This window comes from Pteropus vampyrus, unplaced genomic scaffold, assembly GCF_000151845.1.
Source record: "Pteropus vampyrus isolate Shadow unplaced genomic scaffold, Pvam_2.0 Scaffold125, whole genome shotgun sequence".
Lineage (NCBI taxonomy): Eukaryota > Metazoa > Chordata > Mammalia > Chiroptera > Pteropodidae > Pteropus > Pteropus vampyrus.
The window spans coordinates 894,812-911,209 of NW_011888906.1; the positions used below are offsets into that span (position 1 = coordinate 894,812).

At 38.9% G+C, this 16,398-nt stretch overlaps 1 protein-coding gene and 1 pseudogene across 1 annotated transcript in view; one reads left to right on the forward strand and one right to left on the reverse strand.

Moving 5' to 3' along the window:
- MROH8 (maestro heat like repeat family member 8) overlaps nt 1-16,398 on the reverse strand; it is a 49,247-nt gene that overhangs the window by 29,873 nt on the left and 2,976 nt on the right. The window contains exons 2-9 of the mRNA XM_023534449.1: nt 12,857-12,936; nt 11,961-12,105; nt 10,963-11,058; nt 9,017-9,121; nt 4,945-5,080; nt 3,390-3,508; nt 2,241-2,393; nt 475-635 (exon numbers count right to left, since the gene is read on the reverse strand). Coding sequence (XP_023390217.1) covers nt 475-635; nt 2,241-2,393; nt 3,390-3,508; nt 4,945-5,080; nt 9,017-9,121; nt 10,963-11,058; nt 11,961-12,105; nt 12,857-12,936 — 995 coding nt within the window. The remainder of the gene's footprint in view (nt 1-474; nt 636-2,240; nt 2,394-3,389; nt 3,509-4,944; nt 5,081-9,016; nt 9,122-10,962; nt 11,059-11,960; nt 12,106-12,856; nt 12,937-16,398) is intronic.
- LOC111743982 lies at nt 10,146-10,264 on the forward strand (annotated as a pseudogene).

Genomic DNA, 16,398 nt, shown 5'->3' on the forward strand with positions numbered 1-16,398 from the left:
TAAATACTTCAGTATCTATCGACTAAGAATAAGGAAATTCTTCTGTATAACCATATTATCTTTTCACACCTAAGAATATTAATTTAATAATTTAGTATAGAGTCTATATTTAAACATTTTCGACATTTTCTTTCTGAGTCTTTCTCAACCAGAATCTAATCAAAGTCACCTATTGTATTTGGTAATGTCTCTCTGTCTTTTTATCTGGAACAGTGGTCCCCAGCACCATTTTTCTTTTGTGACGTTAACTTTTTTGAAGAGTTCAGCCCAAATCTTGTAAGATGTTCCTCACTCTGAATTTGTTGAGTTGTTTCCTTACGTTTATGCATTATATTCTCATTTATATTGCAAGCATCTGCCTATATCTTGTCTATAAGAATATCATTAGATTTTTGAAGGCAACCATTTTCCACAATACTCAGAGCTGTGTCATACACCCCAATTTAATCCAGAGGATGTACCAGGTTCTGTTACCTGTCATATGGTACTGGATGACACAGAAGGTGGTTGATCACTATATCTGTGTACTTGGGCCTGGAGAGAAACAAACTCACGGTAGTTATGACTTGTTGGCGGACTCTAGGATGGCTGATTAAGGATAGCTGGGCACAGATAACTCCCATAATTTCTGGCACCTGAAGAGAGAAAAGAAATCACTAGACCTTAATCTTGTGAGACACTGATAGTTACTGAGGCTATTGTAGTTATTTCTCAAAAGTCCTGAGGGTGACTTTTAAAACAGAATGTTTATTATTTTTTAAAAAGTTTATTATCAAAACTACTTAAAATATATCTGTATGTATGTATATGCATATAAAAGGATTTGGAAGAATATTATACAAAGAGATTAATAATGTGTCTTTGAATGATGAGATCTTTTTTTGCTTATATATTTTTTCTAATTTTTCTTCGATGATTACTTATTAATTTTATAATAATACAAACTAATAAAATTAGCATTGCAAGGAAGCTGGGTTTCTTTCACTCTGACTCTGAGAATGGCAGAGGAGTCATACCTGCCTTCCTCCCAGAGATGTCTATCATGTTCAGGCAAAGGAAATGGGCCATTGGGCTTTGGTCCATTTCTCTGCTTGAACTACTCTTCCTGCTCATAGATGCATGGTTTCAGGACTCTGTGGAAATGTCAGCTTCTCAGGGAGGCAGTCCTCAACCATCTCATATAAAATGGCTGTCATTGCCACCAGTTGCCAGAAACTGGTTTAAGGATGGCAGGTGATGCAATTTTGGCAAATGAAACAGAAGGGGAAATCTGCTGGGGGCTTTTGGGAAAGATTAAAGGGGCAAAAGGAAGGCAGTGCCTCTTCTTTGCTGGATAGTCTTGTCTTATCTGGTCATAAAGTCTAAAATTGTAGTGACTATCTTATGACTATATAAACAGGCAAAGTAGAAAGATGCAAAAGCCCTTGTCCCTTTAATAACAAGGTTGAGTCACTAAATATATTCTACTTCCAGACTTATTATATGAGATAATAAATGCTTTGTTTAAGCTCATCACAGTTGATTTTTAGTTTTTTTAAACAGCTGATAGCACCCAACTGATACAAGTGTCCATCTCACCATGCTCTCATTATATTGTTCTCCTTGCTATTGTAATAGATTAAAAAAATGGATTTTCATTATTTAAAAATTTCTTTTTACTTTTATGAAAATGCACACAATTTTAAAAGCCCAGTGGTATTTCAAGGCTTTCTCCAGCCTATTCTCCAGAGACACTACTTCTATCTCTTCCAGTGTATCCTTCCATATTTCTAAATGACATAATTATGTTATTTCTTGATGTATCAATTTTAGACACATTTAAATAAATTCTCTTGATTTTAAACTTACTAAGTCGGCCCCTTCTAGGATCATTCATTGATTGCTTAATTTTTAAAAATTCGACACCATTAATTAACCTGGATGAGGATCTATATTGAAGTTACCATGCTGACATGTGTTAATTATATCTTCTCAGAAAAATGACTCTTCTGGAAAATATGGACCACATCTTAAATTTTTAAAAATTGCCCTCCCTAGTTGCATTCACAGTGGCTGTTTATTATATGCTTGCTGAATGGATGAATGTTCAACAGTGACCAAATGGACTAAGGCTTTGACCCTGGTCTCCCTCAGTAGGTGTTCTCAGCAGATAAGAGCAGCAGAAGAGACCTCAGCAGCTGCAGGAGGGGAGAGATCTTGCTAATATTTCAAACCCAGGAAATGGCCACTGAGCTTTTTACCTTCTCAAATCGGGATTCTGCATTTTTCACCAATGTTATCAGCAGTTCTCCTGCTGACTGCTGGGTGTAGGGATGTTTCAGATTTTTCAGGCCATCCAAAGTAGTCATTACAAACTGGCAGAGCTCATTTGAATTGAGAAAAACTTCAAAGACCTGAAATGATTTATGCATAATGAACTTCCAAGATATGATAGAGCCCTGAACAAGGAATAGATTCTAAGTTAACAATCAGAGAAGCGTACAAATAAGCATAAGGCCGTTTACTTCAGTCTTGTTTATAAAAGTGAAAAACTGGAAGCAACTCAAATGTCCACTGCTGGGTCTGTGTGTGGCCTTTTACAGCTCTGACTTTTAGAAAGAAGCATTATGACTGAGATCCTCAGAAAGAGACACACTTTTATAGAAATAGAACTAAAGGAAAGGCCCTAGTGCTATATAGCTGGCAGGGTCCCAGACATAGCTAAATACCTTGCCTGGAGACAATATATTAAAAGAACATGCCATTATGTTTCTCATTGCACTTGGCAGTGTAAAAGTCCTTCACAGGATTATGACAGGTATAATCGACTGGGCACTTACCATGTGACAAGCACTAAGCAGAGCTTGAGGAGTTTGAGAAATGAGATGCTCGTTTTCCACACGAGCATCTCATTTAACCCTTATAATAATTGAATTACCCCAATTTTTTACAGATTCCCTTTATATAGATGAGAAAACTGACACAGAGAATTTTAATTACCTGATACCTTTGACCCTTCATAAGTAAGACCTGTAGGTTTTCTTTTTTCCCTTATCCTCTACCATAGTGTATGGTACCTAATAGATGCTTAAATATTTGATGAATAATGAATAAGTACATTAATTTAAAAGTTTATAGCTTGTTGGATCAATTACATTTTCTTGAAGCTCTTTTTTGTGAGAAGGGTTTACATTTGCAAGAGGCTGGCTAAGGTTAGAACAATCAATGGGAGCACAGCTCGTCTAAAGAGATATCCAAACAGTGACACTATAAAAAATTACCAGTACTTTTTCCAAAGTGTTTTTACTACTTTACATTCCCATGAATGAATGTATGAGACTTCTGGTTGTTTGCCATCCTCTCCAACATTTCAGGTTGTTTGTATTTATACTTTTTGCCATTCTGATTACCTGGGCAATTTTGAAGGGACAACTGTAGAACTGTTTAATACTGTAGAGGTCTAGGAGTTCTTGACATTTTTTCATTGCTCTTCTCAAACTCTGGTGATTTTTCTTGTCCTGAGTGATATCTGAGAAGAAAATATGAAATATTGATACTTTTGGCTTATTTCTTTCCTCTTAATTTTGCAAGTCTGGTTCATCTTCAGGTTGAAGTGAATCCCAAGAACTCAATCTTCTTGTCTTTGACACTTGAATAAAAATGCCTGTGGACAGGAGTATGTGTTAATCTGAAGGCTTTTTGTAAGAGCACAGCTTTTGAGTGATCGAAGGACAATCAAAGCATGTTAAACTATTCCCCATTGGTGAAAACTTTTGAGAGGTCCCCACAAAAAATTGCACAATTTTGTACTGTGTCTGATAATTCTGATATCAAACTCTTTATGTGTGTAGTTTTGCTGATTGAGTCTGCCAATAGCCCTTCACAGTACCTTGTTTTTTTCATGTTTTATTGTGAGTCAATTTCGCTAGAAATTTAGAAGTCTTTATCATTTAGTTGAAGCTACTGTATCTCCAACTAGAAAATAAGATCTTTAGGGGAAGGGATCTTGTCTGTCTTGTTCACCAGTACACGCCTAGAAGAATAAGTGCTTCATAAATATTTGTTGAATAAATAATCAATTTTATTTCCTTGGCAGTATGTGTTGGTAGATGTGCCTCATACTCAGAGCTGCCCAGAGATGAGATTGCTACTTTAGGAAGCACAGAGCTTCCTTATCCTTGGGGTGAGTAAGCCCACGAACTACTTGGTGGGGGTAGAGTAGACAGACTCAAGCACTGGGAGTGGGGATGCTGGGTTAGATATTTTCTGGTCTCTTCTAACTGGGCAGGTCAATGACCCTTCTTGACCATCTGGCCCTCTTTCCATTTTTCAAACTCCTCAAGCTGATAACCTGGCTAAGCACCTTTTCTCACACTGTTCCTTCTGTCTAGTATGCTCTTCTTACGTCTTACCTGGCTAATGTTCTTTATTTTTCAAATTATCTTCACAGAGGCCTTTTCTGAACCCTATACTAGATTTGACATTTACCCCTGTAATTTCCTCTCATGACAGTTATCTTTATTTATAATAACAGTTATTTGTTGGTTCTTTGATTGTCCGATTTGCCCACTAGACTATGTTATGCAAGGATTGGACAACTCGTGTTCTGGTTACCGTTGTATCCCAAGTAAGTACTCAGTAAACATGAAATAAATCAACAAAGAAGGCCCAAACGATGGTAAGAACCTCTTGCACTTCTGACCAAACTAATCACTCCCGTTTGTCCACAGGGCCACATGTCTAGATACTCCATGGCCATGTAGATGGCTGACACTGATCCAATGTTATTAATCTAATTATTAAATCAGTTTGCTGCATCTCTGCCTATGGACTATGTACCTTTCTTATTGTAAACAACTGCAAAAAGCTTTTCTAGAATGTGGGGACTGAGGGCACAGCAGGACTGGTGCTCCTGTTGTGCTAGAGAATTTATTCAGGGCTTCACTGCCTTCAGCAGTGCCTTACACTTCAGCCTCAGAGTGATATGCAGCAGGTAGTGTGTGCCCTCTGCGGCCTCCTTGGCCAGCTCTTTCAGTGGGTCTCCACACAGTAGTGCCATCAGAGCCACTAGATGTCCAAGTCTTTGGAACTGCAGTGGGAGCTAGTCAGAAAGGAAAAAGAAAAATGCCATTAGAATACAGGAGCATTCAGTGCCTTAGATTTAAGTTGTGAAATAATTTCACTTTTGCCCCCATTCAAGAGAAGTGCAAGAGTTATGATCAGTTCTTAGATCTCTCTAGGGTTAACATTTAACGTATGGAGATGCAATATAGTCAACAAATGATATTAAATATGAAGGTAGAAAAGATAAATGAAGTTAAGAATTTGATTAGCATGCAGAATACATAATCGTCATTTACTTGAGCTAGGCCATGGAGATAGGCTCTGAACTTTCTCAAAGCTAATGCAGAGGTACACACAATGTCCCATTTAATATGATTCACAATGCTCATAAGATAAGAAGCAAATAGCCATGCAGAAAAAGCACAACTGTTTTTGGATTGAGGCAGAAAAAAATTTCTTCTATGGCTCTTCGGAGAAATATACTGAGATATTGTGAATGATAGCCTCTACAACCTATTTACAGTAAACACAGCTTCACATACACAAAACTGTGTAACATCTTTCATTCACTGATATAACATTCATTCACTCAATCAACAAACACTGAGTGTCAGTTATAAGCTAGAAACTGGTTATGACTATGGCACTTAACAGCTAAAGCACTACGACTGGCACTGGAAATACAATATCCCTGTTCATGGAGGTGATATTCTAGTTGGAAGAACATAAAATAACAAAACAAAGTATATGTATCAAATGGTGATAAATGCTACGATAAAGAAAAATGCACTATGGCCATGCTACCCTGAACGTGCCGAATCTTGTCTGATTTCAGAAGCTAGGCAGGGTCAGGCCTGGCTAGTACTTGGATGGGAGACCACCTAGGTCTGATGCTGTAGGCGTTAAAAAAAAATGCAGAGGGAAAGGAATTGCTATTTTAGAATGGTCAGGGAAGACTTCATTAATGATAACATAAGGGACTGAGCTGTGTAGATGTCTTGGAGAAAAGCATTTCAGGCAGAGAATAGCAAGCGCAAAGAGAAGGGAATGTGTGTGATGTTTCTGAGGAGCAAGTAGGTTAGTTTAGCTGGAGCAAATAAGAGCAAAAGAAATAGGAGGTAGATGAGGATGTGGCCAGATGGCACTGCAACTTACAGAATATTATAAGGATTTTTTTTTTTTCCTGGTGAGATGGGAAGCCATTGGAGGGTTAGACCCTAGAGGGTTCTGAGCAGAGAAGGGACATGAGCTGACCTATATTTAGTTAATGAAAATTTAATTGAGCATCTACTATGTAACATATTCTGTGCTGGGCACTGTGGATACTGTGGAAAAGAAGACAAACATAATCACTGATGAAATTTACATTCTATTAGAGGGAAATAGGCCATAAATCAATAAAGAAATAATTAAACAAGATAACCTCTGACTCTAAGAAGTCATAGGAAGGAAAGAGAGCGATGAGATAGAGAGCGAGAGTAGATCTATTTGTAAGCAAAGGCCTTTTGGAAATGGAAATATTTAAATTGAGCACTAAAGAATGAGGAAGGGTTAGCTTTGTGAAGAATTGAGGAAGGTTATTCCAAGTGGAGGAAGAGCCAGAAGGGCTTTATATGGTAAAACTGTAAAGAAGGCCAGTGTGGCTGAAGTAAGGTACAGAGAGGCAGATAGGAGCTAGATCATATAAGATCTTGTATTCTAAGAACAGTTAGAAATCATTGGATCAAAAGAGTGACATGGGTTTTAAGAAGATAACTCTGGCTACAATACATACAGAGAACAAAGTGGAAGGAAATGAAGTAGAAGCCCCTACTCCAATACTCACGCACAAAAAGTACTCAGAAGGAATAAATAAAAATTTTAATGGTGGCTATTTCTGGATGACAAGACATTTTTCTTCTATTTCTTAAAAATATTTCAAAATTTTTCTATAGTGAGCGTATTGATATTCATAATACAAAAAAAAAAAATCCTAAACTTTATTAAGACAAAAAAAAAAAGGCCACTGGAGAATTATGTTCCTAGTCTGACCACTACATGGTTCTTTAACGTTCTCTTTTCAAAGTCTTTATCTTTTCAGGTTTATTTGAGAATGTGAAAAAGATTAGGGATCCATGGAACATACATTTGTCAAAACGGCACACTTAAATTGGGTAGATTTCATTGTATATCATATCCAGAAGATTGCACCATGCAAAATTCTGTATGCAACATTCTGATGTTCACAGACGCCAAAGGCGCCCAGGTCAAGCGCCCTACATTAGCAATTCTCCCTAGGAATAAAATGCGAAGGAAGATCTACAGGGCCCAGAAAGAGATTACCTATAGAAAGGAGTCATCTGAAATTCTTTTTTGTCTTTAATCTGCAGCCAAAATAAGAGGTTGAGAAATGTAGAAGGAAAAACAATGTGTTATTGTCACCAGAATAACAACAATAGGGCAGTCAATGAAGACAGAATAAAGTAGTCGCTGCGGCCAGAAGTTACTTGCTTTCACTGACTAAAGAGAGAAAAAAGCAAGTAGCATAGTTTGAGGGACTGAATTTACTTGAATAAGGAAGTGGAAAGTTTGGGTATGTTTTCAATGTGAGAAATAAGAAAGTTAGTGGAATACAGTCCTTTTAGGCATGACTGATAGACTATTTGTATCAAGGATAAATTCTCCAAGGAAAATTCTGGCATAAGGACCTCACACTCCTACCCCACCCTCCCAATTTCAATTCCAATTCCTGGCTTTACTATGCAAATTGGAGAAATGACAGATGGAAGATGAGAGGAGTTCCAGTGCCTGGTTCTACCTGGGAAAGAGAAAAAAGATTTGCAGATCTAGAAAGAAGGTTCTTAGTTTGGGGGAATTTTTTTTTTTTTTAAGGAGTTATGGGAGTGATGCAGGACAGGGCAAATTTCCCAGAGTGGGGGGAACTCAAGCTCTGTACCAAGAGTTCTTTGCTGAGCACAAGAAAGAAGTCAAATGCCCACCAAAGTTAGAGTCAAAAGGAAAGTTTATTAGAGAAAGAAAAAAGCAAAGGTAAGAGAAAGCAAAGACAAAAAGCCAAGACAAGAAAAATAAAAGCACGGAGTGTCGGGGAATCCAGTTTACATATCATTCTTAGTTTCTGTGAGTTACAGTTTAAAGACTTTGTTTACCCATTTTCCTTTGATGTGGGCATACAGTGAGAAAAGATAAGAGTATGTAGGGAGAAAAAGTAAAAATATGTAGCGTGAAAGGCCTGTTGGCAGTTCTCAGGCTTTGATCCACAGGTACCCCATGATTTTAGCAATAGGGAATGAATGATTTTGTGTAGGATGCCACTGAAAGACTCTGTTTTTTTGTTTTTCCTTCACAGTGTTGGGAAATGGTTTGTTAGCAATCCCAGCAGAAATCTGCCTTTGTCCTGCAGGTTTCCTTGTGGTCTGGCTGTAGGGCTGGTCCGCATATTGCAGTCTCTGAATATGGCCCGATCTAACATTAGGAGAGGATCCCTTAAGTTAGGAGAGGATTCAGAAGAAGCGAGAAGAAAGAGAGTGAAAGACAGAAATGAGAGGATTTACAAAGAGGAACTGCAGAACCATTTTCTTTGAGATGCTGAGAGATATGTAAACTGTTTACTTATATTTGCCTGCTGGACTTTATTACTTCAAATACAACAGTGCACAGAGACTAGGCCACTGTGAGCCCTCAGATATTTTTAGGTTACACTTATTTACTCATTCATTCAAAAATATTTACTATAATGTTCTAGCTCTTATGCTAAGCAATGGGGATGAAAGATTTATAAAGAAAGTATCTGGCCTCAAGCTGCTTGAATTTTAGGAGAGGGGTAGATATGTAAATATTGCTAAAGGCCATGATATTACATGAGCACCAAGGAGTTACCAGTCTGGGCGTCATAAATAGGAAGAATGTAGTAACAGGATAGCAAAGAGCACAAGTAACAGGATCCTTCTCCCTCTGCAAATGAAGGGTTGCTTACCTTCAAGTTGAGATGTCTGGACAAGCACTTTAGAACTTGTGCCATGCTGATTGTGGCCCGTTCCCGCTCATGGTCTTTGACTGACTGTACCCATGGATCTATGTGCTATAAAAAATAAAGAGAGTCTAGATGGTTTATCAGGAAGAGCTGAGATAACACTCTTATTCTCTGTGGAAGAAAATGGGGAGAGAGAAGTTCCACCTGTCACTACCATGTCTGAAAATATTTTCCTAAGTGATAACCAGTTTTGGTTGGAAATTAAAATGGCGGGATGACAAGGCACAGAGACCCAGAGGATCAAATGGTCTGCATTCTACTTATTTTCGAGACTTATTTCCCTTCATCCCACTTTCTTCTATTATTTATTCTATTCTTCTGTATGTTTTCAACTTTCTAGAAAGTTGGAAAGAAAGAAAATTAATGATGTGCTATTAAAGAACTCTGAGGATGGGGAAATTGCATCTGTCTGCAACAGTCATGGGAGGATTCAAGGAGAAGATAATCATATCCATGACTAGGAGTTTCACAAAGAAGATGACATTTCAGGTAGAAAAAAACGGCTTATATTAAGCTGCCAATGCAGGCAAGGAGAAGGCACAACTGGATAAAAAAGAGAAACCCAGTCTGGCTGGAGTGTTGAGGTACAAATAGAAGAGGAATGAGAAATAATGTTAAGGTTGGTTGTGGCAGAGATAAATGTCCATCTACACTTAGATACAAATGATTAATAATAGTTTAAAGGACTACCGCTTTCTGAGATATCTGCATCTTGAAAAGGGGCAATGGAGCAAGATGCTTGAATTTTAGTGAATGCACTCCAATGAATAAATCCCTAATGATGGAATGGCATCTGCTAGAACCTGACACATAGGGGCAGGTGGGTATTAACAATCTTTAAATCTTGCCTGGCTGACTCTGTTCTCTGGTCACCGAAACCCTTCTGTGGTAGTAAGCAGTAATAATTTAAGGCATTAATTACAGCAACCATTTAAAGCATTTATTGAAAGAAGCTGTGGTACATATATACAATGGAATATTACTCAGCCATATGAAGAGATGAAATACTGCCATTTACGACAACATGGGTGGAACTTGAGATAACCGTGCTAAGTGAAATAAGCCAGACAGAGTTTACGGCGATGCCACCCTGAACAAGCCTGATCCTGTCTGATCTCAGAAGCTAAGGAAGATCGGGCCTGGTTAGTACTTGGATGGGAGACCACCTAGGAAGACCAGGTGCTGTAGGTGTAAAAAATAAAAAATAAGGGATTGTAAGCTGACAAGGTCCTTGCAATCTGTGAGGTCAACCAAGGATTGCCTTGCCTAAAAAAAAGAAAAGGAAAGAAAAGAAATAGGCCAGACAGAAAAAGTTGAAAATCACATGATATCACTTATATGTGAGATATAAACCTAAAAGCAACAAACGAATGGGACAAATAGAGACTCGTGGACATGGACAATAGACTAGTGGTTACCAGAGGGTAGTGGTGGTGGGGGTGGGGAATAGATGGGGTAAAAGGGGTCAAATATGTGGTGACAGGAAGAAATCTAATTATGGGAGGTAAACACACAATGTAAATATATATATGCCCTACTGTTAAAATGTACAGCTGAAACTTACTGGATTTCATTAACCAATGTCACCATAAAAAAAATTAATTAAAGTGACTTAAAAAATAAATAAAGCATTTATTGAAGTCCATTTATTCAATACTCCTAGTAATTATTATCTCAATTTAAAGGTGAAGAAATGAGATTCTGAGATATCACATTTCTTGCTAAATTTATAACTAATAAATGGCAGAGAGTCACAATTTGAACCCAAGTCTGACTCCAAATGGATAGTTGATACTCTTAACTATTATGCTTAATCCTGCCACATTTTCTTCTTCTACTTTCACAGTAAATAGGAACAATTTCCCATCCTCTCCTGATATCTTGTTTACCTTCAAAATGGTGTCAAGATTTTCCAAATGTGGGTCTTTTACCACCAAACTCTGGAGCATCTCACAGAATGCCTGAAACGTCTGCCTGTAGAGACACTGAAAAGGCAAAGCATCAGTGATGCCTCCCTATACGAAGTTCCCCAATATCGTACACTTTTAAGGCTCTCATAACCTCAGATTTTACTCAAAGGCGCAAAACCAGTGTGAAAGTACTGGTAGGCACTTTGTGACCTGAGGTGAAACAATATATGTTCATATTACATGGACATCTCGGCATCACGGGGAACATAGTCAACTGATTCTAACTACATTTGGGGTCTTACTTAGGGTCATCACTTTTAAAGTTTGAATTGTGACCCTGATATCTTGAAACAAAGGCTAACAAAATCCCCTCTGGCGACTACTTTACCACCCAGTCTACTAGTAACAGAAAGAAATCAAGGCCTTTGCATTTCCTCCTCTCTCTCCCTGAAAGCTTCTCCTCCAGAGAGAGCCATACTCTCTTCAACTATCACCTCATCTGGGAAGCTTTCTCTGACCGCACTATGTAAAAAAGCCTCCCAACCACGGTCCTCTTTATCCTCCTTTTTTTCCTGTTTTATCTTTTTCATAGCACTTACCACCACCTGATATTATATTCACCAGCGGTTTGTATCTCTGCTACTAGACGTAAGCTCCCTGGATGGGAGAGTGTGTTGCTGTATTTCTGTTGCTCATCATGATGTTTATTTAGCACACGGGAACCCTAAAGACCTGCTAAGTATGTGAACACTCCACCTTATTTTAAAGCCAAAAGCAAGGAGAGAAGGAATGAGGGGAAAAAGAAAGAAGACAAAATGAAGAGGAAAAAAAAAAAAAGGCAATTTAACCACCTATTTTATTTACTAGACTTCGCTTAAATGGTTTTTGGCTAGTTCCGAAAAATCAATTGTACTCTCAAAAGGCTAAGATCAGCTGACCCTGAGGATGGCAAATTATTACAGCGAAGTGTACGTTACCTCTGAGTTGTAGGACCCACTTGGCATGACTTCCTGCAGCTGGGTAAGAGTCTTTACTGAGGGCAGAGTGATTATACTTTTGGTGATAAGACTGAACAAGTCAACTCGATCTTCAGAGCCAAACAGCAAATGGACATCTTGGTAGCTAAGAAAAGACAATTTGGGAATAGCAAGCTGGCAAGAGTTTGATTTGACATTAATAAGCAGGAACCGAAGTAACCCAAAAGGAAAGGGTAGACCGATGGGTATATCATTCTGATGGAAGTCAGTCTGTTTGGTTACATCTCATGGAAGGTTAGAGGAAGACTTTCAGGCTCTGAACCTCTATCTTTCTCCTCTTTTCCTCTCTGCCTCCCCAGGAGGTCACTGGAGTAACATCTTTCCAGGCTTTCCTCCAGCTCAACCATGGAGAGAAGCCTGTTACAGTCTAATATAGTAAACCACGATTTTCCAAAGTATGTTCTGGTCAATGTTTATTAGTTTGGGAAATGGAGGGTTAAACCAAGTTAAAAAAAAATTTTTTTTAACGCCAGGACTTCTTGGGACATTTAATCAGTTAACATGCAGCACAAAACTCCAAGAAAGGTAAACAGCAGGCAGCCCTTCCAAGTTTCTTGGACTATAGAACTCCACTGTCATAAAGCATATATGGAAGTAACTTTCCATTGAGTATACTCGGGACAAAACTGAACTACAAAGAGGTTCCAATAAGATCTTTTAGATATGGATGGTTGGATACACAATATCAAAGTTCTTACACAAAAACATGGATTTGGCTTCCTCTTCTCTATCTAAATAGTTCTGAGAAGTTAAAAATATGGAACACGTCAGTTGGTTCTGGTATTGGCCCCAAATGAGGAAACAGGATGCATGTGTAAGGGGCATGTGGGTGTCACCTGAGGTCAGTGATGGTGACAAAGACCTCCTGGCGCACAGGGCTGAAGAGAGAATGCAGGGGCTCCTCTTCCACCAGCATCTGCAATGAGAAAGAACTTCAGAGATGAGAATGTGCCAGGTCATTAGGCCAAATGATCAGAGATGTGGGCGGCCTGCAAAAAACAATAGCAGGTCCTTCAGTGGGCTCTGTTCCTGGTAGGATAGTGGCCAGGCTAGGAGTTTCTTCTCTGGAGCCAGACCCTGAGGCCTGACTCTGCCTCTTACTAGCTGTTTGAGCTGAAACCAGTTATTTAACCTCCCTGTATCTCAGTTTTCTCATCTAGAAAACGAAATAACAATGCTACTTACCTTCATGGGGTGGCTGTGAATATTAGATGAGCTAATTCATAATACCGAGAAGTCCTCAATAACTGAGATAGTGTCTGTTATTCACTGTTCTTATTACTAGTGCTTATTTCCAGTGTAGGCATTTTAACTTCTGTTCCTACTAACCCAGTCATCTGTACTACAGTACCTAATAGTATTCTAAGTTACTTGTCCTAGAAAAGGAATAACTTTCCAAATTCCGAATTGGCAGAGGGAAAGCTGCCTTGCTCTGCTGGAAAAATCTGCAGAGTGACAGAGAAGAAAAAACAGAGGCTTTGGAGTCAGATAGCACCTGGGAGTGTGTGCTGGCTCTGCCGCTCACTCACTGTGTGACCTTAATGTATAGCTTCCCTATGCCTGAGTTTCCTTATCTGCATGGAGGAGATAAGAATATATCTCAGGGCCCTTGAGCCACTCTTCTCTTGCTCAGGTCCACCTTCACGTCTGGAAGTGTACTGTTGCTTTACTCTCCCTTCCAAGAAAGCTATTCTTTTGCTGCTGTAACAAACAAACAAACAAACAAACAAAAAAACAACAAACCTATCTATCTATCTATCTATCTATCTATCTATCTATCTATCTATCTATCTATCATCTATCTCAGGGAGTTGATGTGAAGAGCAAATGTAAATGGCTGTAGTGGAAAACTCATTGGATTGACCACCCGGTCTCTCTGGAAACTGCTCCCAGCCCACAGGAGCATCTCGCAGTCATGTTTCTGCTAAGTCATTCTGTCCCACGAACCACAGGTCATCTGTCCAGTAGATACTAAGGTGAATTAGATTCTTTCTCAGTAATCTGGAATTGAGACAAAGGGCTTTAATCTCAGTCTGGCTGATCGACCCAAAGGAGAAAATTTAAAGTTTAGGAGTAATGGGCCCTATGGACAAGGTAATAGAAAGCCAATTTTGAGAAGAGAGGAGAAGGGAAGGAGGAAGGGAGAGAAAGAGATAGAGAACTGGAAATGCATACAAAGGTGCAAAGATAAGAGATGGAGAGAAAATTCTCCCTGAGTATGTGAAAGTTTATGTTTATTTATTTTTTTTCTTTTTCTGGTTTCATTCCCTTCCTGGAGCAGACTGCTCTTCCTGTCATAGGATTCTGCGAATATTCAGTTAGCCTAAGAACAAATGTCTCCTTTGGTGTTTCAGCTGCTTTTAATGGATTTCTCTTACCTGTCACAAAACAAAACAAACAAACTCTCCCTAGGAACTGAGGTAGTGCCCAGGAGGCAGTGCTCAATAAATATTATCGTGTTCTATTTCTTGCCCCTTTTGGAGTTTTTCTCTTACTTTTCAACTCTGGTCAGATCTTGCTGGTGGCCTGCTGCTGTTCTTCCTTATTTCCTTAAGGAACTTAGTTATTTTTATGACTTTATAGTCTGGAAGGAACAAAGCATAAGGCTCTGCCTTCAGCCTCCCACTGCACTACTCGCCCAAATTTAGTTACCTCATGGGCATCGCCACTAACTACAACCTGGCAATTTGGTGTTAAAAAGTGAATTCATTATCTACCCCCTCCCCAGACTTCAATTGTTGTTAACGGTTCCCTTTCCCAGGGCTCATAGAAAAGATGGTTTATGATTTTTTTCTTCTTTATTCACTTCCCACATCCAATCAATCACAGCAATGGCCTCCTTGCTCTGCAGTTTGATTCTCCATCCCTGCTGTCATATCTCACATGTGGATGAAGGCGGTGCCCTCTTAACTAAACCACTAGGTCTGCATTCCCTTCTGACCTCAATCTACTAGACCACTTCTGCCAGAATAACCTCTGTTTTCTTTTTCCTTTTTTAATCGGTGAGGTCCGAAAGGCTTATTATTTACCCACAATTATGCTAATCACTACGGGGAACTGAGAAGTGAGAGGCAATTTTTTTATTTGTAAAGTATTTGTGTAGTAGAACCACATGGGGTGCCTACCCAGATCACAGCAATCACCCCTTCACTGAGAACTGCCTCCAATACACAGAGAAGGATACCCAGAAGTCATATCGTTACTTTATGATGCTGCCCCAAGACACACCTGGTGATGCAGGAATGGAGAACAGACCCAGTCTGGGCTAATCAGATTCTCTCTCCCAGAATTTGGAATTTTAGTGATAGACACAGACTGGAAGCCACTGGAGGTTTGGCCCTGCCTTTGAAACCCCTGGAGCTGTCCTGGAACTTGCTCTTATGTAGGCTTGATTATTAAACCTCTTCCTTAGATTCTAAGGGAAATAACCCAGCATCCTTTGTTTGTTTTGTTTGTTTGTTTTTAACTTAAGTGAGCCAGAGTTGATTGTTGTTGCTTGCCCCAAGAAGAATCCTAACCAGTTTTAACAAAATGAGATATTTTGTCTCAAAAGTCTTAATGAAAGCCAGAGATATTACTACCTCCATTTTCTGGGTGAAGCTAGATGTTAGTGAAGTTAAGTGATTTGTCTAAGATCACACAGGTTGTGCTTGACAGAATCAGAACTAGAAATTGTGTCTTCTGATTTCCTAAAGTAGCTCCCTTTCCTCTCTACTCTTCTGCTTCAGGGAGCTCAAACTCTTATTAGGACAACTGGACAGTCTTTTCATATTAGTTCAGTCCACTGTGAAATAGCCTCTGAACTCCTTCAGCATTTCTTATCCATACCACTGAAGAGTCTTCCTAAAACATCATTCTCATCAATTTCCTGCCTTGCTGCTCAAGTTATATCACATTGTCACAGTGCCTCTTCAATGTTGAGTGCACTCTTTAACTACTTACCAAACAACAACATAGTAGTAGGGTTTTGTGGAGGACTTCAGATGCAGAATTAGGGTAGAGACCCAAGCTAGTAGAGGAGAATTATGAGGTACCAGGGACAAGTCTGGCTATATTAAAATTCTACTACAGTAGGTTTTGGTGCCCCTGCCTGCTGTTGGGCACCACTGGCTATTCTGCCATATTGCAGGATGTTGAACCCTGGCCTTGGCATAGCCAGGTAATTTATCATTTAAAGCCCCTACCCACTGAGTTCTCTCAACTCTATTTATCACAACCTTCAAAGGTTAGATCAGGAGAGCTATCTGAATTAATTTTACTTCAATCTTGTCATTACTTTACTCTAAATTTCAGTTGCAATTTTTTTCTTTTGCATTTTTTTTTCTTTTAAAATTCTCAACAGCCTTTATGTAGTTTTTTTGATTTTGAGGTAAGAGAC